General features: G+C 39.8%; 1 protein-coding gene across 9 annotated transcripts in view; it reads right to left on the reverse strand.

Annotated features, from left to right (window-relative positions):
• Positions 1–27,412, reverse strand: part of PTPN5 (protein tyrosine phosphatase non-receptor type 5) — an 84,430-nt gene that overhangs the window by 25,435 nt on the left and 31,583 nt on the right. For 7 of the 9 annotated variants that reach the window (XM_051621858.1, XM_051621857.1, XM_051621859.1 and 4 more), the window contains 5 exons: positions 11,414–11,595; positions 10,438–10,557; positions 8,548–8,631; positions 3,579–3,817; positions 738–927 (listed from right to left, as the gene is read on the reverse strand). In XM_051621858.1, the coding sequence (XP_051477818.1) occupies positions 738–927; positions 3,579–3,817; positions 8,548–8,631; positions 10,438–10,557; positions 11,414–11,595 (815 nt within the window). The remainder of the gene's footprint in view (positions 1–737; positions 928–3,578; positions 3,818–8,547; positions 8,632–10,437; positions 10,558–11,413; positions 11,596–27,412) is intronic. The other 2 variants (XM_051621860.1, XM_051621861.1) reach the window with 2 other exon arrangements.

Here is a 27,412-nt window from a genome sequence, read left to right on the forward strand (position 1 = left end):
ACTCACTACACCAGAGAGTATCTGGCCTTCTTCCTCAACTCAATTCAATTTTCAACTGCTTGCTTCATCTGTGTATATACACACTTTTTCCCAAAATGAGAATTCTTTCTCCCAAAACAACAGTGAGCCAAGGATACATACCTCAGAACCTGAAAAGCAACTGACAGAGCAGCCTACAAATAATAAATAATTTTTGTGCAGAAAAAACTCAGCAAGACATACTTTCTATGGCTCCTGCTGAGTGACACAGCCATCCTATGCTTTGGTTAACTGGAGAACACTCAGGCTTGGAAAGTAGCTCCATGCCAAGCATTCAACAGCAATAAAACGTGCACTTGGATTAATTTAATCCCTGTAACAACTACAGATACAATTCAAGAATTATGCCTATAGCAAACCTGGGTTTTCTGCTGTACTCTAGTGAAAAAGTTTGGTTTTTTTTGTTTGTTTGTTAAAAAGTAGCATGCAGACAGAAAAAAAAAGACTAGTGAAACCTGGGGTTTTTTGTTGTTGTCAGACCAATTCTCTAGTTTTTAAGTGACAATATCACTGAAAGCTTTGAGACATTGTCATCCCTTGAAATGACAAATTTGGGAATTGCATTAAGTGCTTCACTGATGGAAACAGCATTTGTATGTACTAAATTTAGACTTGCAGAAAATAATAGCGAGGTCTGTAGAGGAAAGACAACATCCAATTTTCCTGATGCTCCTAGAAAAAAGAGGTCAGATACTCACAAAGAACTCTGCCTGAAGTATGAAAGGATCCAGTGCTTTCTCATGCAATTCCTGTTCAGTAAGGATGTTCGATGCTGTCTGGAGGTATTCTTGAGCTGACTGTTCCCGTGGTGACATGACGTAGCCAAAACCTTCCTCAGAACAGCCTGGGGTACACATATCCAGTGTGAGTGAAACATTTGAACCTCTCCTGCAAAACAGGAAGTTTGCTTACAACAGAACAGACTAACCCATTATAGTCAGCAATGGACACCATCCCAGTGATGAACAGCAACTTTAGAAAAGCACCCAGCTTGGTCTGTTGTGTACATTTTGTGGGCTAACTGTGACAAATGGGTCATGCATCTTGTATAGACACAACCAGAAGATTATTTTGTACAGAGGAATATGAAGGACAACACTTTCAAAGTCATGAGTTAACTGTATACCTTGTCACCTACAAAGCAGCAACTTGCTCATCAAATGCACTGAGCAGGCAACTGCAGGAAAGTTTTCATACTGATGTAAACCAAACCATATTTTTGATGCCTAAATGTGGGCCAACATTTGAGACACCACAGGTAAAAACCTTGGTCTTCAGGTTTCATCAGGCCAGATCTCATTTAATAACCATTTACCAGTAACAGAGACAACATCAGTGGGCTAAGATCTTGGGATAAACATTATCAGTTCAGAATTACTGAAGACATGAGAAGCCAACCATTACAGTGAATACATTTTTTTTGTTTGAAAATCCTTCTTTCCACAACACTGCATCATAAGGAGGGTAAAACGAAGGTCCCAATGTTTAAAAAATTGTTAAAAACAGAGATCCTATTGAGTGTAGAATTTTTGATGGCTTTACTGTAAGGCAGCCACACAACAAAATGAAAAAGTAAAAATTCTTGCATTGTTTATTGAATGCAGTTTTAAAACACTTCTGAGCTTCTGTCAATCTCACATATCACAGACAAACAAAAAACTCAAATGCCATCAGTGAATCTAGATTTAAGTATCTTTAACATAATAATAAAATCACACAATATGATGATTACTAGGTATAATGTTCTTTGCATCCACACAGTAAACCTATTTTTGATGACTCTCAACTGGCAAAATCTAGTTATGAGATGTTTGCAGAAGTTATTGAAAAAACATGGAAACATGCAGGCATGACCAGCTCACAGAGAAGACAGCAGAAGTTGTCACTCGGATGACAGCCCTTTTCTGGATTCAGGAGTTTTTCCAAAAGAATATGCAACCAGCCTCCTGCTATGATTCATAGTCATGAGAAAATGATTTTGTATGAAACATGACCACTAGTGGCAGACATTGACTCTTTAGTGACACCTTTCAAAAGATTTTATCGTACCCTCCCGTGTGCTGTTGGAGACGATGGAGAAGCTGAAGGAATGCAAAAGAGGAATAGGTAGATAACACAACACCAAAAAAAAGAAGAGTGACCAATGCCTGATTGCTTAAATGAAATCTGTCAGAGCACAGCTCAAACCCGAAATGTTGTCTGGCTTCCCAAGCACATGTGTATGTCAAAAAACAAGTTAATTTTACATCTTAAGAGTACATGTTCTACCTAGTGTGAGAACTTCAAGCAACTGCTTTCTCTTTCCCACCTCTGCTTCTTCAACAGTTTTAAAATGTAATTCTTTACTTGAACCAACTGATATTCCCCAATTCTCTTGAAAAAGTGAGTATCTTTCCTGCAGACTAGCAGTCACCCGAGAAGAAATGTCAGCATCTTTAAGAGAGAACAAAATCAGGGATAGTGAAAAGCACAAATGCCTTATGCATTTAAAGCCAAATCTTGCCCATAATGAACAATGGCAAAACTGACTGATAGCAGCAGGTTCAGGGACAAGCCCCAGAGGTTACTGCAGTCTCACATTCAAAGTACAACATAACAATAAAAAGTAGGACTTTTTAGGACAAATGATTTAACCAAGAATAAAGTGAGAAAAAAACTCCAACACATTCTAAGCTCACAGAGCACAATTAAGTCTCTTCCGTAACATTGCCTTTTACCCCATCACATGGAGCTTTGGAAACTCAGCCATCATACTTTTAAAAATCTAAGTTCTGCTCATAAGGTTTTAGATATGAGAATTAACTATGTTTAGCACTCTAATTCAGCTAGAAATGAAGGGGATACTTTGCTATGTTGGGCCTTTCATTCTTATTCATAACATCAACTTTGCAGGATTTCTATCAAGATCTTTGTACTATTTCACTAAGACCACAGAAAGAACACAATATAGTAAAAGATTCTTCCTTTTATCTTAGAACTGCCCTTTCCCAACTGTGAATCTCTCTGAGAAGCTCCTCTGCCCTGATGATTCAAGCAGTGAACACCAGCTCTCCTCAAAGGCTCATTACTGGGCTAACTTTAAAGGGATTAATTTACTTTTGGACTAACCCATTGATATGAGAATTACTGCAGATTACCACTTGTCCTATGGTTTGCTTTTGGATAAAGGACTAATTGTCCAGCATGAGTGACAGAAAAAAAATTATCAAGATCCAGCTCTTTCAGAGATAAAAAGCTTTCACTGCCGTATAGTGGATGCCATTACCATCTCAGGGAATGGCAAGAGACTGATCAAACACAAATGGGTATTTCAAAGGAAAGAAACCATGGTTTTGAACTTGTTGAGAGCTGTCAGAAATGATGTGCTTTTTTGCTAATATGTTTATACTTATGACTGGACTGAAAACAAGACAGGAAATAAAGCAGGCACATTTTAAAGTGACATTCATGAAGGCAACAAAGCTTCCTATTAGGCCCAGAACTCCTCAGTCCACAAAATCTGGGACCAGACTTTTTCCTATTGGTCACATCTACCCTACCTTTCTTGCAAGCCCACGGATTTAACCGTTAGAGTAGCTGGATCTGTCTCCGCTTTAATGTCCATTACGCAGTCAAAGACCGGAGTCTCTGGTACAGGATCCAAATCTAAGAAGTCATCCTCATTTTTATCCTCTGTCCACTCTGAGTACGTGAATGAAGGCTGCCGGCTCACAGATTGGCGTCTGTCCTCTTGTAGTGGAAAGGGGAGGTCTGGACGGGCTCTGAGTAGATGCCAAAACTGGAGGAAAATGAACATTTAAAAAAGCTTTCTGCTTGTTGCCAGCCCTTCGACACAGCCTAGAGGATAGGTCTTTAGGGCAGCATCCCAGCTCACTATAATGTATTACAACTGGAGAGTACTGAAGAGGACAGGAATGTTCCATGCAAGAGTAGCTTTGTGGTACATGTTACAAGGATTCACATCTACCCATTCAAACCTGCTTTCAGCCACAGAGGTTTCCACAGAGCTGGCCAGGCTTAATTTGGGGATACAGTGAAAGCGGAATGTGCTTGTGACAATCATATGCAAGCCAATGTGAGATCATTGTCCTTTTGTTCAGTTTCTTATCCTTCCTAGGCTTGTTTACAAAATAAAAATCTACTATACTATCCTACAAATCATACCTCTCCTAACTTAAAGGTATTCCATCTAAAATTTAAATATACATGGATTAAGAAAACTAAATATAATTTTCCTGAACTGCACATCTTGGATTATTTGGCATTGTATGCTGAATTCACATATATTCATTTTTTTAAAGAGGCCTTTATTTTGATGTACCTGGTTTTGAGGCTCAGAATGCTCATCTCAGTTTTTGACCAGTGGCAAAGACTGTTTTGTGATCTAATTATCGGATTAAAACATGGTATACACATTAAATAATACAGCTTGTGAAGTTCTAGGACATAAGCGTAAATTAATATGTATAATATGAATCGAAAAAATGACTGTATCATATTGGCTTGCATGGATGGTGTGGCAGACCAGATGATTTGGAGATTGTATCAGCAGGCTGTTTAATCTTCCACACAGGACTCAGTTAAAAATTTCAAGCCCACCTCTGAATTCCAGGATCTGGAACGTTAGGCCAATTATCTCTGTAGTGTTGAACTAGGAGCAGTATTACTCAAGTTAAATGTTACACAAACTACATTGTACTGTCATGCATCCTTTTGAAATTAAGAAGAACAGGTCATATTTTCCAAACTAAAGTCTCTTCTGTCCTTCTCTTACATGCCTTTTAAATAGGCAGTTGAATTTAGTAAATGTGTCAGATTTATCCTCCTAGGCTACTAAAGCACATTAGCTTTTACAGGATTTTAAGCAATTTTCTTGTGCTTGTGTTTTCACGTGCTCTCATTTCTCTGAGTCTAAAGAATGAAAGGAAGTGAAGCAAGTTTTAATTTCCGTCCATAGTCAGCTTTAGTTAATGTTAGACTTTCACAAAGCAGCGGTATTCATTTGACAGTTACTTCAAACATATATATTTTTTTGTTTCAGTCAGAGAACACAGTAATTACAAAAGCAAACATAGGAACATGATTATTAAACTTCTGTCTTACACAAATTTAGGGCCAAGTCTGAACCAAGTCTATCCTACACACTTGGCCTGTTGGATGACAAGCAAGAGTTTGAAGATGTGATTCTATTTTCATTCCCCAAGATGACTTCTATAGCTTGGTACTCCAAAGTACTAGCTGTGGTTCTCTCACATACTGCAAGACTGTAGTAGCTGAGCAGTTCACAGAGTAAAATATCTGCTAAAAATTTTTGCACTGCTGGAGAGTGCTGTTGCTACTAAAATCAACACTTGTGCTGCAGGCCAAGTGTAAGGGCTAGGTACGAATTATGTGTTACAGATTCTAGAGCTGATAGGGTGACACAAGACTGGTTCTAATAATCATTTAACACCCTGTAAATCCAAAGGAACAAGAAGTTCACCCTAGAAACAAAGCAGCTTTGTTTTAGGTTGAATGAAGTGTGTGCCAAGTAAGGAGCTGCCCAAGACACTGGAATATATTAAGTTATGCTTAAGTGATGGGGTTAAACTAAATAATGGAAAAATAATCAGGTGTGAAAACCTGTTCAGGAGGACTAGACAGCTCAATGCTGGTTCTCTGCAGCTTTCTGGGTCTTTAAGACACCATTTTATGAGACAGAAAACAAACAACCTGACTAATACAAGTCTCAAGCACTCTATTCCCCCTTCTATTTTCAGTGTGATTGCTAACCTCTCAACACATTCTGGTACCTGGGTATTCTCAGAGAAGTGCCTCCAATGTTAGAGGAGGTCTGCTCTCCTGAAAAATTCACTCTACATGTATTAGAGTCACAAATTCCCTGATTCAAGAAGGAGCTGGACTTTACCATGTGCACAGACCAGACAGGGCCTCCGTTCTCTTGGTATGACTTCTGAAAATTCACTTGACCACCATTTCTCAGTCTTGTTATGCGGTCCAACAGTTACTGCTCTACATTAAAGCAATAAAGTACCTGTATAAACAGGCATATTATCTCCCTTCCCCAGGGAACTTCTAAAGCATTATTGTAAGTTACCACAGTTGCTAAATAAATTGGGAAAAAAAAAAAGCAAAAGCTGTTTTTTACTGATATGTCATCTAGTATATACATCAGTGTGTGACTGATGTGCCAGTTCCACCTATATAAAGAGAGAAGGGTTCATTTGGGAAAGATAGGCATCTGAAATTCACTCCTCAATGTCTTTTCTAGGCAGCACATAACTTAAAACTCACTAAAGAAAAAAAAAAAAAAGAAAAAAAAAAGGAAAAAGAGAGAGAGAGGTCACTCAGCTGAGACAGATAGAAAATAAAGAAAACTGTCTTTATGCAACTACTTGCTGTCCAACAGGATGGGATTCTAGAAGTTCTGCTATGCCTTACTCCCTAAATACCAGTAGAAGCAGATGTTGCAAAGCAGCATGACATGAGATAACACAGAGCAAGGTAACAGGTCAGAAGGGACAAGGCTCATATGCTCTCTCTAAACAGCACCTCCTTTCTAATGCCACTGTTAGAGAGAATATACTGGGCAAGTCAGACCATTGGTCTGAACTCACAGGATGTTTCCTACATACTGATGCTCTGCGACATACAGTGACTTTTGTGCTTCTACTCTAGCTAGAAGACATGCTAGCACAGACCATTGGAATACAAAGCAGAACAAGCCTGACTACATGGAATCTTATAGAACTATTTTTTTGTAGAAAAGTTTTAAGCAACACTTAAAAATGGGCCAAGTCTGCTCTCATCTACACTGCTGTGTGTTCACTTGCAAGGAGTTACTACATATGCAAAGCAGTTCCAACTGAGATAAAAAATTTTTAGGCACAGAGAGCTTTCTTTAAAGTTACTTTCTGTGCTATGAATGGGTCAGCAGTAAACTGTTTCCATCCACCAAGAAACAGGCTGGATATGCAAAAAAGCATGGCCCTGCTATTCTGATTTCTAGCTCACCATTTTTTGCTGCAAAGTTACCTGAAATTCAGATGGTTCATCTCAATTCTCGTATGTCTCAGTTTTGTTCTTTAATATTTGCAATTACGAAATCACCAGAAGTTTATTTTTTGAGGACAAAAGTACTCTAGGTAAGGAACAGCAGCATCAAAAAAAGCAAATTAAAGCAGGTATTCCCTTCTCCTTGGCACTGATGCAGCTGCATTTTGACTACTGCTCTATTTCAGGCTCTCCAGTTTCAGACAAATACGGACAAACTAGAGTGGGCCCAGGGCAGAGCTACAGAGGAGGTCAGGGGTCTGGAGCACATGAATTTTGTAACAGGTGGAGGGAATTGGACTTGTTCAGCATGGCAAAGTGTACACTGGGGTGACCTAACAGCAGCCTGCAACTACTTGAAGTGCAGCCTCAGAGATGATGCAGACAGACTCTTCTCTGAGAGGTGGCCTATACCACAAGGGACAACGGCCACAAGCTGCAGTAACTCATCTTGCACCTTCAACTTTGGGAAATTCAGATCAGACATTAGGAAAAAATCCTTTCCCAAAAGCACCCTGCAGTCATGGCACAGGTAACCAGAGAGAGGATATATCTCCCTCCCTGGAGGTCTACAAAACCTGTGTAGAAAAATGCACGGCTGATCTGATCAAGTGTTGGCAACAGCCCTGATTCAAGCAGAATGTTAGACTAGCAGTCTCTGGAGGTCCCTTCCCAACACTCCCATGACTCTATGACATACTTCATTACACAGTGCATCACCCAAATGACATGTACATAGTACAGCTTCAGCCCCCCAAGCTACCTGAAGGTGCATTGCACTAAGGACAGGAGGTGATGTTCCACCTGCATGTTTAGTAAGTGCTTTCCCACTCTAACAGAACAGTATACAGAGGTATGAAAAGCCATGCCCAATTAGAGCTCCCTAAAAATTTCTCCATAGCTTTCCCATCTACCATAGAAAGTGCCAGTTACACAATCAGTGAAGAAACACAATGTACACTCTTCCTGCTCCCAAACAGCTGACTGCTAACTAGATTAATTGTAGTCATGCCACTTAATCTTGTTCTGCAGCTGGGGCCTTGGCCTACATCTACAAGGACATTACATTCACAAGTACATTGGTGCTCTGGAACAGCTCTTTCAGCCACTGAAGTCAATGAATGCTTTGTAAGTAATTCCTGAGGCAGCAATATTATCTGATCCCATTACTGGGCCACATCCCTTCTATTTAAGTGAAAATAGTTTGCCCATCTGTGGATGGAAAGAATAAAAACCATCAGTGTAATCCCCAATTAATCAAGAAATTGAGTAAGGATAAGTGTAGCTGTGATTCCTCTATCTAAAGCAAGCAGACAGTTATATAGAAATAGCACTGAAGAGGTTCCTTTACAATCAGCTTAGGCTTAACTTCAACAACTTGCAGTAAATTAGACATCTTCTGAAAACACACTGAAAAAAAGCTATTAATATAGTTTGCACAGTATCATAACTTACCACAGATCCTACAAATAACAGTCCTAGAGAAGCTAAAGACAGCAAGATGTATGATACCACAATGCTCCCAATTTTAGTCAGGTCCTGTGAAACAACAGAACTGAAAATTATCCACAAAGTACTTAGGGGCACAGTACAGTACCTGTATGCACATTCTTGGCAAACTGTGTATTCATTCTTGGACCTCCCATGCAGACTTAGTCATATCATGATCTTTTCTGGGGTAAAGCCATTACCAACAACAGAAAAAATGCCAGGCTTTGGAGAAGACTGAAATTGAAATCAGCTCTAAACCCCACCATCTCAGAAGGTTTAAACACTGGATTTCACTGTGAAGGCAAAAAGGAAATCTGCTTCCTACCCTCATGCATTGCCAAAACTGAGATATAGAGCCATGATTCAATTTTGCAGCCTAGACAAGTGTTTCACTGCCACAGTCAGTAAGATTTTACATTGTGGCAAAGGGCTTTGAAGAAAGTTTAATACTGTTCCCATGTTTGTGGGTTCTTACATAAAACCCTGCCACAGAGGACTTTTTTATGTTTTCTAATATATCCTGTGAAATACCATCAGGTTGATTCACAGCACTCGAAGTGAAATGCACTTCAATGTCTTAGTCGTATTTGAGTAGTTTAGAGTTCAGTCTATTCTCAGTAGTAGGTGCAACATTCAATTCTAATGGGCTTTACTGGGCAAGGACTTTTACACTGACCCACTAGTACAGCTAAAGAGAAATTCAGAGTTAAGAGCTCTTGTTTGCTTATTTTAACATCAGAAGATTTTTGTCTTTACTGTTTTCAAGTCTAAATCCACATGGTAAATAGTGCTGTAATAAACAGTCCTCAAAGACATGCATGACTATCAGCACAGACTCATACTTGGGGTGTTCTTGTGGTGCATCCTAGGAATCAGCTGCCTCCACACTGAACACTTATTTCAAACCAAAATCCTATAAATCAGGGATTTTCTGTAAGGAACTATTAGTTAATGACTGACCCACTGCAAATGAGATGCAGGCAATACTCTAAGAAGAACTCTGATTGTGCATAATAAATCCAATTGAGAAAGGGCAATATAAAAGTGCTTCTTTCAAATAAACAAAAGAGAGGTGACATGCAGCTCATAAATATTGTTCAGGGAATACACAAAACAGTCTCCACTGTACTCTAGCCACAAGAGGCACTGAGTCAGATTTCCTACTTGTACCACATAGCCTCCGCTACAAAGATTATGTACAATGAATCTAAGCATTCTGATGTCAAATATAACTCATCTGGTTTTTGAAAGCTGCTCACCCTTTAATTAAGGTTCCGTCCACACTAGAGAAATCTGCACTGGATATAATTACCCCAGTAATTTATCAGATGAATCATACTGTCATTATGTCATGGTGAGAAGCTAAGCCAATTTTACCAGGGTAACTTTGTAGATATAATTGAATCTTACACCTGACATACTTTTACACAGATATGTCCTAAACACTGAATAAAAATAGAATTTTGTGACTGATTGTCTTGTGATTTGCACCTTTTAAGGGGGTTGATCTATTCTTCCAGAATTTAAGCTGTCATCCATCCTAATAAGTTAAGTTCCAGCTCTCCCTTTATGGTGGACTAAACCTTAGTGGGCTGATTTCTTACTGCTTTGTTTAATTTGCAATCATTTGCACATTATGAAAAACATGCTGTGCTGATCTAACACCATAGCCATAAATTCAGACCTGTACTTTGAAGATACAATATGGATCTCTTTTCAGAAAACTCTTTTCACTATTTCAGGATACACACACATTGCTGTAGTCACTATATTATACTAAATATATGTGCATTATACTTTTAATCAGAAGAAGCACCAACCACCCCATAATCACAGATGAGTACAGGGACTTACCTTCCCTTGATCTGACAAAAATTGTTTAAATGGGGTAAGCAAGTAAGACAGCAGGTCAAAGGCATTCTGAGCTGCTGGGATGGTCCCGTAAGTGCTGTACCACAGCATCATGCAGAGAAGCTGTGCAATCAATCAGAAAATACATAATGAGCATCTCTCATTATACAAACATTCATTTTCATTTCAAGACTGCATAATTAACTAATTTTGTTCCCTTGATTTCATGTTGATTGTCATTTTTGCTTTAAGTAGTCAGGTATTTTCTAGGCTGCAGCTTAACATGAGTAAAAAGGCTGAAGGCTAAGTGCTCAGCTGCCATTAACTACATGTGTACCAGTGAGTTAAGCAAGCTTATTCTGGTCTACACTAGCAAAAGGACTGCCCATGGTAGCCTGTGTATCAAGAGAGCAACAGATTCCTCTCACTTCTTCCAGCATTATAAAAACAGTAATTCAATGCACTTTGAATGTTATTAAAAGACTACTCAGGCCTATCTCATACTATCTAAAGCTCTCTAAAATAGGCATATTCATGTAAACTTCCCTATAAACAGATTCATAGAAACATAGACATTGACCCACATAAAGGTTGCTGCATACACCATAGTTAACATAAAACTACAAAAGCAATGATGCTATATTTAACACCCTCACAGAGAGGTCATCCCCAACCACAAAGGGCACACTGCAACTTTAAAGGATACACCTCCCAGTCACCATTTATCAAGACGGTTATTTACCCCATACATATCAGCTACAGAGGATGGATTTGTTGGGATGTGGGTCATTAGACAAAGGAGGCATTTGCAGAGGGGCAAGGAATGGGACCTCAAAAGCAGAGCAAGGCTGTGAGAGGTGGCTGCACAAATGAGCTACGTCCATTGCTACATCTGCAAAGAATGAGGAGGAAACCTCCCAAGCCAACAAAGATTAATAGATGGGTCCCAGCATTTTGGTGAGATGACAGGCTGCCTTACCAGTATCTGTGAGAGGACAAACAGATACATGCTGTCTCCAGGCATTAGTCCATTCCACCGGGCAGTCCAACCAAGCAGTGTCGTTTTCTGGCAGGTTTTCAAGGACTGCTCCTTCCTGTTCAGCTGTCCCTGTTGTCCTCCAGCTTCATCCATTGACTCCATAACGGCTGGATTGGAAAGACCTTCACGTGAAAATGACATGTGCAGAGATTGAATAGTATGTAACCTTGCAGCCACTGCAGAGGCTGTGAATGCTATTGTTTTCCTAGAGACAATAGTTACCTCTCAGTTCTGCATCAGTAAGCGCGGCTCAGGATTGTGAGTGTTACACTCTATTAGTGCAGCTGTATTCACCTGCCTTCATCAGAAAAAAAGTCAGTGTGGGCGGATAAATTATTTTCCCTTTCTTTCCGGAGGTGCAGATTCTGGGCTATGTTGTTAATAAATTCTCCTTTACATCTTTGCACCTTTTCATTTTTATGTTTAAAAGGAACCATCTGTGCTATTTCCTAGTGCCACACGTCCAGACTACATAGCAGCAGAGAACCCATTTTGTTCCTCCCTGCCTCAATTTCTCCACTTCCCCTTATTTGTCTACTTAAGTCTTATTTTAATATACATTTCTAAGTTAGAGACTGTTTCATGTTGAGTGTCTGAATAGTGCTCAAGGGATCTGGGTTTTGGTGGAGTGTCTTAAGGTTCTAATAAAATAGACTTTATTCTAATAACCTACTTCTTGGATGAATTCTTACTCAAGAGCTATTAAATAATGTTGTAATGCTATTCCATTCAGTGGAAATATGCACCGGAGCGGCTAGTCCCTCACTAACAGCATTTTGAACACAGTCCATGTAACTATAAATTAATTTACAAACTAAAAGGAGTGAAATCTGATGTAAGTACAACTGATTTACATCTCTCTACATGAGGAAAGCCCTGAGGCTGCCCTGTGTGCAACACTGTAGCCTAAGCCACCACTTGTGGCACAGGAAAAGGCCACATCATTCACCCTTCTATGGTTTGTTGAGGTCAGATTTCTACAAAATGTTCCTCTCATGAGACATCTCTCTAAATGTCTCACAATAGTAAGTCTAAGTCAGATAAGTATCCATAAACTAGCCACAGCTCTAATTAGGCAAATGAAAATAGGATTAATGTGTCAGCTGAGGGTCTTGGTACAGTAAGGATTCATGAAACTATCCCACTCTGATTTCCAAAACACAGAAGTGTGAAAGTGGACAGGAATGTCAGGTGTTTATTCCCACTCTCGCATTGTTCTGCCTCACAGAAACAGGCCTTAGGACATCCATCCCTGCACAAGAGAATAAGGTGTTTGGGAATGGTGTTGCTTCCTCTGCAAGATTCTTCACTCTGACAGCTGCCCAGATTCAAGAGGGCTAACACTGTGTAATGACTGGGGAGACCCAAAGACACAAGAAGGAGCACTTGCAAGGTACCACCAGGTACATCCCTAGGAGCTCAGGTTACTGGTTTCTCATTTTCAAAATATCTCCAGTCAGTTTATGATAGGTAGTGGCCTCAGCAGGGTATGCTGGGTATAACAGGTTATGTATCTATATATAGCATGTAATATATAACATATATATATATATAACATTATGTTATATTATATACAACATATATATGTTACATTTTAATTGTCTTTACCCAGGTATTTCACAGGAAGCATAAAGAATGTGATCTAGGTAGACACACAGCCATGTAAGCCATACTGTAGTTGTATGCTGAAATTAACAGACTACTAGCCAGGAAGGACTCAGTAATTTGCATAAACACTATCAAAATTTCATATTAAATACAGGTTGATAAAACATGGGGAAAAAAACAGAACTAAAATCAGGTGTCAACAATCCCTGCCTGCATTTCTCACAGTGGTAAAACTTCCTTCATTTTTATCTATTTGTCTTTAATGCTAGAAGAAAACCACGTGGAAACAACACTTTTCAAAGAAAAGCAAACAGAAAAAGACGGAAAAGACAGAAAAGCTGAAATACAGCTTAAGAGATCCTGGGAGCTCTACCTCTCTGTCCTTCAGGCTCCAGCCAGTAATCTACAGTTCATGACAAACCCCTCCAAGAAACACATGAGAGCCCAGACACAGCCCTTGGTGTTCAGGGACATTTACCATATGCTTAACACCTGACCTCTGATACCATGCTACCTAAGAGCTGGACTGAAAGTTCTTCAGGAGGACAACATATTAAGCAGCCACAGTTAAGCAGCACAGCTGACTAACTGCTTTCAAGGCTGACCTTAACAGTCAACGTTGAACAGTTAAAGTTGAGATTTTTCAAACCTTCAAACTGCTTCATGTGTCACTGAATTTGGATGAGAATTGAGGGGGAAATCCTTGTCAATGACTGCCAATTCTTTCATGCTATTATTGTGGCATGTGTTCTGGAAGAGGAATTTGAAATTTAAGAGGGACAGAACTTTGATGTCAGAAATTATTTTTGCCACCCATGCAAAAAGACATACACCTGTAGCTGAGATATAAACCTCTAAAAATATCTGTTTACATATAGTTTATTGTGGCTTGCTCCTAAAGTCTCTAACCTTCCATTTTTGCTATACATTTTAGAGCTCTACTTTTCATTTATCTGTATTAAATAGTGCACCTCTGTCCCTAATAACGGCTAGTGAACCTGTTTACTGTTTTTCCAAATTCTGATCACTTCCTTTCTTGGATACTCCCCCCAAAGCTTAAAATAAAATACAATGAGAGCAGAACTAAAACATCTTCGAGACAACAAGCACAGTAAGGAGCCAGGGAATGGAAATTTCAAGCTCAGGTTTCATTTATTTTTTCTAAGTCATAATATCTCATAATTTCAGAAAACCTTTTTTTAACTGACCAAAAGCTCAGTTATGTAGCAGGTAAACAGAATATTTTTGTTTTGTATCTGTAGCAGCCTGAGATTTACAAGGTCACTTCTGTCTAGATTGGAAATGGAACCCTGACTCCAATATGAAGATGCGAAGGCCACTTAACCACATGCCTTCTGGAACAAAAGGCGTCAAAGTTAGGGGACCACTCTGTGTCTGTAACCATGGGGATCTATGCCTCTCCACAGCCCAGAAGCCCAATTCCTGATATCCCAGTGTTGTCTAGCAACTGCTGTACAAATGCAGGAGCCACATTCTCCTTATGACTGCCCTATACAAAGGACAATAGACTACTTCTAGTTTCAATTATTTTCACTGCATAAGGCAGAGAACTGGTCAACGGACCTAGGAGCCCAGGATTCCAGCTCTGCTGAATTGATATGGTTATCAACAAGCATATTCACTAATACAGTAAAAGATAATGGAGACAAGAACTAAAATAATGGAGGATTGTCTGAATTCATACATATAAATATACAGATTAAGATTCATGTCTCTGCTATACCAAGAAAGTGCCCTGGATTAATTAAAAAACTTGCTACTCCAAATCACAAGTGACTAGATTTTAACAAACATAATGATGTCCATCTAGGGTTCTGTATTGATTTAACTATGTCAGCTTTAAACAATACTTCAACTACCATTTACACTTCATCTTGCAATCCTATATTCCTGTATTATTTGCCCTAATGGGCCCTGGATTCTTTCAGTACACAGATGAGGTAATAAATGAGAGATCAGTAAAGTTTTCTTGTGTCAAGGTCAGTGTGAAGATCTTTGGACAGCTGAGAAGGATGATTACATCCAGGAAGAGTGAATTAAGCCTCTCTTCTGCTAGTGAATTGACTGTCAGTGAAATCTAGTATCCATGTGATAGCTTCTCAAATTCCTGTATCATGGAGATTGGAATTCAAGTTCCATGAGTCCTTCTGCTTTAATGTAGGACTATGCTGGCTAGAAAAAACCCATTGGCAGAAGAATGAACCTGGCCTATTAAAGCAACTTGAAATTTCAAAACAGCAGCGTAAATTTAACCTTATTCTTGCTGTTCATGAAAACAAACCTGGATAAAACTGGGGATCCATTAATCCTATGTTCTTTCTTTAAACATAGCGACCAGTACAAGCTGTCAAAAATAAATGGCACAACATGGAGTAATCTATATGGGGAAACAACTTTGTCCACTCAGATGGCAACAGCTGGCTTGTGCCTCCATCATATGTGGGTACATAAAAGGCAGAAGAATAAAACAATACACCTCAGAAAACCATCTGTTTAGAGTACGAGACTTAACTGAAACACAAAAAGGTGCTGTAGTAATGATAAGTAAGTAAATGCCTTGCAGTAACAAACACGCCATGACCCAATCAAATGCTGCTGTGGGTGAGACATCAGCAGCTCTGTAACTCAACTGATTCATACCTAGAGGCTTCAGAGAAAACCAAAACAAAAAACAACCCCCTAAGATGAAGTTGGGGGGTTAAAAGGAACTTGTGTCTTCTCTTGTGCTTGGGTGCTAACGCTCAGGAAATTGACACAGTGCCATTGACAGACTTCTTTAACAATGTATTTTTGAGATTAAAAAAGACTTGTTCCTTACCAAAAGGATTTTCACAATAGAAATCAAATGTATCCCAGCAATGAAAATATTGTGCTTATACAGTTATTATACTTTTACTTACATCCATCATAATGTGCCTGTGGGAACTATGATTCTGGGAGATTGGGTGGTACTGCCTTTCCAGTGGGAAACACAAATTTTGTTAATGGTTGCTGCTTCTTCAGTCATGGTGGAATCCCTGAGCTCTGTGGAACTACCTGCCAGACAGACAAGACAGAAGAAATGGACCTGTACTGCCAACTCCCACGCTGCAGCAGTCGACACACCACAGCAGCCCAGCCGCATTGTTCCATATTTGCTTTATATGTGTGGAGATTCATATCCCTCTGAACCTGTCAGATTTGCATGATGGCTGTGCATGGCAAGAATTTACTCTGCAGGAAGGGACCACAGTATGGAAACACTGACAAGTATGACCATGCTAGCATTACTTCACATCCATCACGGTTACCAACACCAGAGTCCTAAATCCATGCATAGCCTCTATATCTTCAGATATCAAAAAGCAACTGCCTACTGACATCACTGTCTCTGATCTCCATCTAACTGCTAGGGAGACCCGTTATTGATTAGAGAACAGTAGATGAATGTACACTACTGATATGGGTCTGCAAATGAATTGCTTATTTTCACATGCACGGCACATGCAGGACAGGACATAGCCCTGGCACTCAGCTGGTCCAGACCTTGTTAAACCTGCAAGTCATAAGACACGCTGATTTCAGGCAAGTCCAGATGCTGGCAAGACACATCAAAGCTGAATGAGCTGCCTCAGAGTGCACAAGAACAAGAGGCAGCTTGTGCCGGAGGATAAAAAGACAGCTCATCTAAGCAAAGAATGGAGCTGTAGGAGAAAGGTATGGGTAGAGAACACATTAGCTTTTTTTGCTTTCCACCACAGTATTAGAAGGATGTAAACAGAAAAGTAAGGTTTTGGACCAAAAGTCAATCTTTCTTCTGCACTGCAGTGGCACGGGAGGAAGAAGTTAAGAGGAAAGGGACCTTTCATGCTTGCATCATGAACATAACATGTACTTACACTCTTCTCTCTGCAGGAAACCAACTGGTAGGTCGCTATTCTGTAATTCAGAAACTTCTACTGACCTTCTTTATACTCAGCCAGTCTCAGGTATTAAGCAGCCAAACATAGTGACAAAAGCTGCATCATTATATCATTACTGTTTACAGATGAATACAATTCATCTGTAAACCTAGGGAAGTTTATTTTCCTTTATGCTCTGTGCATTCCTAGCTCTTCTGCAAGTTAGGTAAAAATTACACTTATGATCTAATTAGCTGTGTTGAAAGCTAGGAATGCTATTTCCAACACCTGCTGTTATCCTAACAATGTATCTGTTTCATTTTGGCTTCTCCATGATTAATTTTTTTTTACCTTCCCTGTCATGATATAGTACTGACTACTTCTACTCTACTTGATCCCTCACCTGCTCTGTTTACAAGAGTTCAATACATTCACCTTTTCCAAATGGCTGGATAAAACACTGTTGGGGGTAGAGTATCTAGTCCCTAAGAGTACCCAGATTAAGAGCCGCAAAGAAATACATTCCCAAATGCATCCTACAGCTACCTACTAATGCTGACTGGAGATAGAAGGGATTTACAACAATGTAATCACCTCAATTCTTCCACTCTGGGGAAAGTCCAACTTTTTGCTGCCAAGAACTTGTGGTTGGTAGATCATGCGTTTGTAATGCAAAACCACATAGAGAGCTACTTCAGAAGACATCAGGCAGCTTAATTCAAACACCAGGAATAACCCAGACAAATCCACATATCCCACTAAGTTTACCACTAAACACTGTAAGGCATCAAACCAATCCTATAAATTATTTTGGAAGCCAGTTAGATCCATCCAGTGGTCCTTTGTAGGACTGCAAACTGTAACTGCAGACTTCATTCTTTGTGTAACAGAACTTAAAGAATAAATAAACCTGGCATAGCATTAATCCAAGAAAGAGGTCCAGGTAACTGTAACTGACAGTTACCATCTCTGACAACTTACAGAGGAATGGGAAACTCTACACCAAGACTCAACTTACATACTACCAGCCTGGTTTTTTTAGTTTGCTGTGTTACTTATTCCGAGATGAAATTCAACTTATGATTTCTAATGCTTTCAGTTTGCACTAAGTGTATCAACCCTTGACCATAAGAATTAGCAGGGTCAAGTTACACATATTCATAGCTGCCTGGAGAACAACTGAAATTTTCAACATTTAGGGATTCTATCTGGGAAAGCTGGATACTTTTGCTAAAATTATCACACTGGAAGGCACCAAGAATACTGGTATTTAATTTACTGACTCCTAGGTTGGTACCTCTCAAGTGATGCTGTTTCAGGCTCTCTGAAGATTCAAAAGAACACCACTCCGTGTTTGGGGATTTTTTTTGAGTGGGGGGAGGGGAGGGAGAGGTGTGTTTGGGTGTTTTTGTATGTTAACTATATTAGCCAAAAGGCAAGAAGTTTATCTGAAAGATCAAACTCTCAAACACAAGTCTGGAAAATTCTGTGACAAGGATGCACACTACAGCTTTAAAGCTGAGCTTTCAGAACGTATGACCACTGATATAAAGTGTCTATGGGCTGTTGCTTAGTCTATAGAGAAAAATCTGGTTTAATCCTCTCTTCTGAAAAACCCCCACAAAAACATAATAAAATACCACAACTTTTTTCATCATTACAAAACTGCTTAGAAAGGCACTTCAATGGACCCTCTCTAATACTGAGTAAGAAAAAGGTTAATTTACCCTTGTGTGGGAGAGGACAACCCACAACTATCAATTTACCTTGGCACTTGCTTGTCATGAGTTGCAGCCAGCAGCCTCATTCCGAAAAAAGCAAACATTCTCTGTGGAGCTCTTGAAATAACAGTGCAGTGAGGCAAATGGGTGCCACCTACTAGACAGGTAAGGCTCTTGAGACTTGCACGTTTCAAGTTCAGTTGGTAGAGCCTGGCTGCTGCTTAAGCCAAACAGTGATTACCGAAATGGAAAGGTGCATCAAGAGAAAAAGAAAGTAAGGAGGAAAGTAATGTAGAAAATCTGTCAGCAAGCCAGGCAGAGAACAGAGGGCTATGAATTTCTAGACCAATGCTTCTCCCCTTTTACTGGCAATATTTTTAACAAACTTGGAGAAGAAACTTTCCTCGCTACTTGAAATAAGTTCTGCTGAAAAGAATATGCAGCCCCTTCTTCCTGCTGGTGGGCTGCACAGCTCCATACTTCAATGGCCTATTCTCATCTCCAAAGGAACAGGGACCTGATGCCAGTGTGTGAGGAGAATAGTCGCCTTTCCACTCTGCTCCCTGCTGAACTGCTGAGTCACACATTTTTCTCTGCATTCATTTTCACACTGCTCCCACTCAATCCACCTGCCACTTCATCTGGGATGGGTGGGAGGAGAGAAAAAGAGGTGAAGTCAGAAAAAATGTTCATATTCACCCAGGACATTATTATGGTACCGCAGGGTCATGTATAGAAGCAAGCCTACAAGCTGCTAGATAGGGATGGAGAAAGGAAATACCAGATTGTAAGACGAACTGCCTCCCCCTCTTCTCCTAAAACAGGAGACCGGCCAGCAAACAAGTTGCAAACCTCATCCTCATCTGATTCCTAATCAGTCACTGATGTTATGTGCTCGCTGATATGTTCTGAAGATTTCAGGTTTCAGACTAGGCCTTGAGGTTTCCCCTCTTTCCGGTGATTTAGAAGAGCTTTCAAGCTGCTGTGATTTTTTCAGCAGGTACTGTGTAGTAGTTGACTGGCTGCCACAGGGAAATGCCAATACCATTTGAATAGGGCTGAGTTGCTGCAGTGGGAAAGTCTGTGAGCCCTGACTTTCATCACCAAGAAGATGAAGGGAATTTAGCCATTTTCTTGCAGCTTCCATGAAACCCAAGCATAACAGGAGCCAACGTTTCCTATTATTTATTAAATTCCTATGTAGAAAAAGGACTCTGGTATCAATGGTGGGATACATGTTTATCATGGTTATAAGGGGGACCAAATTGCTCTTAGGTTGGGCAGTACATACAGAAACATACACTTAGTTAAATTAACAAAGTAGTAATTTTTTTGTAATTAGATTTCTGGGCAGTACCATTTATACGACATGAAATAAGAAAATGCTTAGAAGCTTCCCAGTTTATTAAATTAATGATCAGTAAAAGCACTTCTGAACCTGATTTTCAGACTAAACCAGGACAACTGTGATTAATTTTCAGACTAGTTCTTAACCTACTGCTACTGTCAGCATGCAGCAGAAAAACTGAGAGCTTGTTAAGAACTAAATAAGGATTTTGTTTTAAGTAGAATTAGCAATTCAAAAAGTAAGACCATTTTTCCCTGTAAGAGTCTGTTCTTAGCTAATGTTCAGCCTTGCTTTTCAGTAATTCTTCTGGTGCAAGTCTGTTTGCTTGAAAATGTGCTTGTGTTCTACAGGCCTGAAGTGCAAAGATAAAACTTATCCATAGAAGAGTTTAATGACATCACATTAACATGTTTTTCTACATCATAGAAAGGGTGACTCATCATTGGGTTGCTCAAGATATGCTTCATAGAAAAAAATATTATAACTGCAGGGGAAAAGGACTATGTGAAAGCAAAAAGTTAAATTCAAAACCTTCTCAAATTTCTCTGCCTCCATACAGTTTTTTTTGATTAAAAAAAAAAAAGAATTTGCAAAGTGATTTCACAAGAGTAAAATCTGGTCTATGAAATCATCCCTAAAGAGAGAAGGATGCAGCCTGCAACCAAAGACTGTTTCACCAAAGGGTGAGACTGGAAGACAATTTGAGTTGCCATCATACCCTTCCTGGAAGAAGCTAGATGCTCAAGACAGCACTCCTCCCAAACCTGGAGTCCTACAACATGCTATTGGCTGCTCAGCGTACCAGGCCCATCTAGAAAGAGAGAAAATAACTTACTTGATCATATCACCAGAACTCTAGTCCATAGTAATTCATATGAAACACAGTTGCAAGGGCAAAGCAGCTCAGAATACACTTGGCTGACACCACTCTAAACCAGGTGTAAACCTCACTCACATGGGAGCAAGAAGTGAACAAAATTTTCAGTCTCTCTGCTCTAGAAAGACAGGTCTCCTGGTCAGGAAGATGAACCATTAGGAGCAATCAGAAGCAGTAATGGACTGTCAGATAAAGCAACCATATGGGAAGTACACAAGAGCTACTGTACAATCTGCTAGGGCCCAATTCTCCTCCAATACTTGCTATAAACTGCTGTGTCTCTTCCTATAATGGGGGAGTTGCTCTTCATTTCCAATGCAAGATTAGTTATGCCCTTGTCCATATATAAACTGTGTTCCCACAACTATACTAAATATGCAAGAGGTTTATTCTTAATGGCTCTACTAATGCTTACAAGTCTTAAACACAAGATGTGTTGTTAAGCACTGTCCTTTTTTCTTTTCTCCTGCAAAATACGTCAAGTTAAAGCATATACTATTTTGCACAGCAGCTAGGGCCCGTAGAGCAGTGTTTGCTTCAAAACAATCAAAATATTAAATATGGTGCCAAATTACAACTCTTACGTGAATGTAGACTCTCAGTTGGCAGACAGTGAACATGAACTTCTATCACACTCACACACAATTAGCATTTGCCATCTTTCAATCAGGGGTCTATCCAAACCTTGCTTTGTATTTCGCATAAGGCTCTTTTTCCTTTTTGTATTAAGTCCCTTACAGAAGGTCAGTCTGATCACGACTTAAAAATTAGATGTTGGTTTTTTGTTTGGTTGGTTTTTTGTAGTGGTTTTTGTTGTTGTTGTGTTTTATTTTGAATAAAGAATACGTTCCTTTGTTATGCTGTTTCCGTTGGAGAAAGTTTTCAAGTGCCTGGTGGTATTTTTGGAGGTGCTTTGAGCTTTTGTAAACTGACTGCAATTTGACTTGCCATGGGGTTGGTTGTCTCAAATTATTCCCAGCCTGCAAACTCCCTTTAACACTCAAAACGGAAACCCACAAAGCAGCTCTATAATTCCACCGTTTAGGAGCTATGGCTTTGACTGCTCACGAATCAGCCTTGCACAAACAAAATAGCCAGGAAGAACTGTCAACAGCACAATGATGTAGACTGAGATGTAAAGGGTTGAATTCTCTTTCTGAAACAGGAAAAGCAACTCTCCCCTCCCAAACCCAAATTATATTTTTTGTACCTTTACCCTTTAACTACAGGATATACTTAAATGTGCCTGAATACATGTTAAAAAATAGTAGCAATAATTAAAAACACAGATAAACAGCCTCTGCAATACAAGAGTGCATCTGAAAATTAACAGAAAAAAGCACGTTCTGTTTTCACATGCTTTTGAAAGTATTTACTACACATACTACTGTCATCTTAATTGGAGACAGCACACTTGTATTGCTTGAAAAATAGCATATTTCTTCTCATAAATTAATAACTTCTACAGCTGTGATGCTAGAACCACTGTGTGTTTCTGATTTCTCAAGTGACTTACTAGACTAGTGTCATGTAGGTATTAAATCTGCTTTCTGCTCTGGTGAATGAGAGTTTGCACCTTGAAGCAGATGGGTGATATGCTGGCTTCCTGCCAGGTTCAAATGTGAACATTTGGATGTCATTCATTAGGGGTTAGCCTGCTTTACTAAGTGACTAAAATCTTATGCCCTGTAGCCTTCAGCAAAAACATTTAGGAAAGCTAGTATCACATCCAACATTTATTTCAAAGACGTTCTCTTTCCTGAGCAAAGTAAATTTTCTCAAGAGCAGTCTCAACAGTCATCTTCAGCCACAAACCTGACACATGCCTCAAGGGTACTATCTCAAGTATAAATATTTCATTTTATTTCATGCATTTAAAAAGGCTATGCTTGCACTGCTTGGCTTCCTCAGAACACAACAGTATAATTCAGGTACTGTAACTTAAGCTCCAGAATAAGCACTTGTAGAGCTAAGGGTCTGGACATTATTATAAACAGGAAATTCACCCTCAATTTTGTATTTCTACTGGAATACTATTTCTACCCAGGGCTACTCCATCCTGGCCCAAGTGCAAAGCCTGCACAATTAAATACTGCTTTCAGTTCACTGCTCTGTTGCCTCTCTGACTTCAGTCCCTTCACATTACGGGAACACTTAGATTATTTAAATGTGGTAAGTGTAATGTCTCATCTCATGTCTCCCTCCTAGCAGTGTCTAGCCTGTATGGGTCCCTGTACTGCACACATCAACACGGATACACAGCCTTAAGTAGTGAAATAACACAAAAAATACAACAGCTTGCCTTCTCCTCCTCTTCCCAGTGAGGCAACAAGTACAGAGCAATGTTTTGTCTAGACAGATAAGCAGACATGCACAAGTTGTTGCAGATCTATGTCAGAGAAGGTGACACAAAAAAACCCAATATGCTGATGCTGAGCTTTGCAATTATTCTAGGAGGATTTTGCACCACTTGCCTAAAGTCATGAGCTTCACTACAAAACAATCCAAAGCAACAAACCCCTCGTGAACACATGCATCCCAAGGCTCCACTTTATGTGGTGACTGTACCTCAGGCCACACTCAGGCCATGCTGAGTTACCTTACCAAGGGCTGTCATTAATCAGCAGGTCTGCAAGGTGGTAAAGCAAAGTTCTGTGGGGACACCATTTTGGATCCTGTACCAGCATAGCACTTCTATTTCTAGCTCCAGGGCCAGCTTGGCCTCAGCTAGTCTAGTGATTTTTCTTCTGTACTCCAGCAAACAGTGCAGAAATGCGCTTTGAGACCTTGGACTGAGACCATTCTGCAGAGGACTTGCATATGAGCTGATGTTATACAGAAGCATGTGGCAGGTATGCTACATTTGTGGGAGGCATAGCCTCCAAGGAGGTACACTTAAAACTTCCCATTGCTACAGGTATTAAAGGTCTCATACTATCTCTCATTCTGAGGATGAAAGATAGCAAGCTATTTTACCACTTCATCTATGCAATGCAAATTGGGGCTATTCAAAAGCATTGTTTTCTCAGGCCTTGATTAAAGCATGTCGTGCTTTTCAGAAGTTCCTGCTTTCATAACTGATATGTCACCATGAAGGCCGCCACATGTTAAACCCATGGCTCATAGTTGCCCCACTCTTCTGCCTCCATGTTGATACACTGCTGTGCATGTATTTTGAAATATGGGTAGTCAATCGCCTTCCATAGCATATTCCTATTGAAGTGTGGGTGTCAATATAAGTATAAAGTGTCAAATGGGAAGCCGTATTTCATCCACACAGCTATATTCTTGCTACATATAATCTGCATTAAGAGGAGATACCAAATGCCTCATACCAAACCTATTTCCACACTGAGGTATACACTTGACTTCAATATGAAGACCTTAAACCTGCACTGATTAATCTAGCAAATTTCATTCTTAGTTCCTGAGAACCAAAGCAGCATTTGCAAACCCAGCCCACCCCGCTCTTCCTTCAGAGGGGACAGATTTTTTTCTTGCATCCCTCAACTCCCAGTGACACCTATATGCAGCACTCTCTCTTGGTCCTTTTTCCTGAAGATAGCATTAATTATGCTGGGAAGATCATAAGCAGAATGGACAAGAAAGAGCTAAAGTTTATGCCTGGTCCAGATTGAAGCACTATGATCTATTCCAGATATGCTGAATGGAGACACAAAAGACAAAAGAAGAATCAAGGAAATACCAAGTCCTACTTTTGGAGTTAACATTATAGTCCACCCTTTCACCTCTACAGATCTTGTAAGGGTCTTATGCTCAGGGTTTTGAGCCAGGATAGAACCAACTTTATTTCTAGAAATCTTACTTTTCAGTTAAGTCTCTTCTAAGTAAGTGCACTTGCTGAAATTAACAGCACATTTTCCAGTCAGTCAGTGTCTGTTTCTAGGACTGGTAATGCTCAATGTTTATAGTTACTGCTGGAGAATAGTATGCAGAACCAAGGCTACTGCTTGGTTCTGAAAAACATCTTAAGCTCGAGAAACTAAAGGGAATAAAGGGGTCTCACCTGCAACACCCCTGTGGAAAGGAGCAGACCAGACAGGTGACCAAAGCTGACTGAAGTATTCCATCCTATACATGTCATACTCAATATAAATCTGAGGGATCACGAGAGTCAAGCTTCATCCATGGCAGGCACCCTGCAAGGACTCCATCCATTTGTGTGCCTTTGATCCCAATCCATGTATTCCTGGATCCATGTAATTCCTGCATCCACCTCCTGTCTGCTGTTGACTGCAGGAGTCAAGTCTGGGACTTTTCTAGGGCCTTTTTTGAGGTGGGGGGGATTGTGACATCCCTTTTGTATATATTTGTACATATTTCATTATTCTTCTTATCATCACTACTGTTTTATTAAAGCTGCGTAGTTTTAGTTTTCAACCCCTAAGTCTCTCTCCCTATAGGGTAAAGGAGAATGGTTAATGGAGAGAATCTGTCAGGTGTTTAACTGCCAGCCCAGTAGTATCTGGTATCTTACCAATTGAAAAGGCACAGCACCCCTGAATCCATATGTGAATCCAATAGGAAGAGCACTTCAGTAGCATGCCATTTTGAGAGCCCCTGCGTGAATGTGACAGAAAGAAAAACTACCTATTCTGAAAAAGCTCTCTCTAATTGTCTCTCTCTCACAGAAGGCATACAAAATGGAAGGCATTTACTGTCTTTCAGAAGTGCCATCCCTCTTCCCAAAAGCTAGCAAAATTGGCCAGATGAAACTTTTACCTATTTCAACAGAATGTTGCCTGATCAGGAAAGCTGGGACCAAGCCTTGCAGCCTAACCATCTCCCCTACTTCTGGGCTCAGAATTAAGAGACTTTTTTAACATACATATAGGGAATACAAAAGCATTCACACTGCTGAAGACTTTGCAAAGCAGCAACTTTTGACTGTCGTTTGAAGGTCAGTCTCCAACACACAATATTTATCTGCCTATTGTCAAACAACTGCTAGAGCAGAAAGAAGTTTCAATAGAATGTTATTTAATTAAATCTGGAACGTTAATGGGTTTTTCATAACACTGTGGCATTGTATCTATGAAAAGCAATGAAAAAATGGTTCTATTTAAAAGTGGTAATAGCTGTAGTCTTCGAACATATGCTTAATGAATAAATCTGTTAGGAAAAAAGGCCTGTGTGTATTGGAGGGGGGTAGTATGTTTGTTCTCACTTAAAGCATGCCACGATGGCAATCATCAACAGCAAATGGCCTCTATTGTCAGAACTAAATAAAATTTCATTTGGCCACATACTTCTAGGCGAAATTGCTTTTCTCTTTGAAATAACACATTATTTTAGCTAAACAGCTGAGTTCAAAATAAAGCAATGCCAGATCCATGTTATTAAGGACACCCATTAAGCATTCATGCTCTTTGGTAGGTACAAAGAACCACAATATACTAATATTCAGGCAGCTTGCTACCACAGCATGGGGTGCAGCAGCAAGAAGCCAAACAGACTACAGTGAAGAGGCATACAGATCCCACAGTGAGAACAGTGCTAGCAGGTATCATAGTGGTGGGTGCAATTTCAGGGGTGAAATTATATAGGGTACAATGCAACACAAAACCTGAGCAGAATAGACAACGTAAAACTTAGATAACCACCAGAAAGCTATGATGGCAAAGCACATGAGAAGAAACTGTCTCCTGCCTTTCCTATTCCATGAGCAGGTAGATTTGTTTGCGAAATTAAAATGCCAATTCCTTACACAGGGAAGTAAGTATGGAAAATATCTACAGTTAAGCCACAGCTGGCTGAATATTTTTAAAGGAAGCTTGACAGATATTGCTAAAATGCAACGCAAAAAATTCAAATGTGTCAATATTTAACCAACTCCTCTCCTGTCCTCCAAAAAGCTCTTCTCACAATGTGCCAGAATCTCTCCTTTCTCACTAAATCTGAGAACTTAATCTCCTCAGTTAGACTCTGAATGCTCTTAAGGAATATTCACCAAGACAAAATCCCCTTCCTGTTCTTTCCTTCCATAACATGCTTTCCTTCCTTAACATGCTTTCCTTCCTTAACATGCTCTTTTTTGCAACAAGCCCCAAATCAATTGGAAGGTGCATTTTGTGGTTGAAGGGCCATGGGGAACTCCCAGGTTGCATTCAACCAGATTCCCTAGTGCAACAAACTGCAGCTGGAAATCTAACAATCAGGTGAGACCATCCCATGATCACCTCTGCTGTGGCAACTCTTCTCAGGCAGCAGGATTCAGAGACTGCTCCTCACTGCCTTTGGACAGTTGAGGTGTGACTCAACGCTTGCTATATATCAGCGTTGCTAACTTCTCAGTCCTTGCATTCTCCTGTTTCCCTTAGGAACTTTCCCTGTGAACATGTAGAACATATTCAGATTAACAAATATCACAGATCATGAGTAGGTGGAAACAGGTATGGTGCACAAAGATAAGTCTCAGGAGTGAGAACTGTGATACAATGAAGAAAATGTTACATCATTAAA

This window comes from Apus apus, chromosome 5 (assembly GCF_020740795.1).
Source record: "Apus apus isolate bApuApu2 chromosome 5, bApuApu2.pri.cur, whole genome shotgun sequence".
NCBI lineage: Eukaryota > Metazoa > Chordata > Aves > Apodiformes > Apodidae > Apus > Apus apus.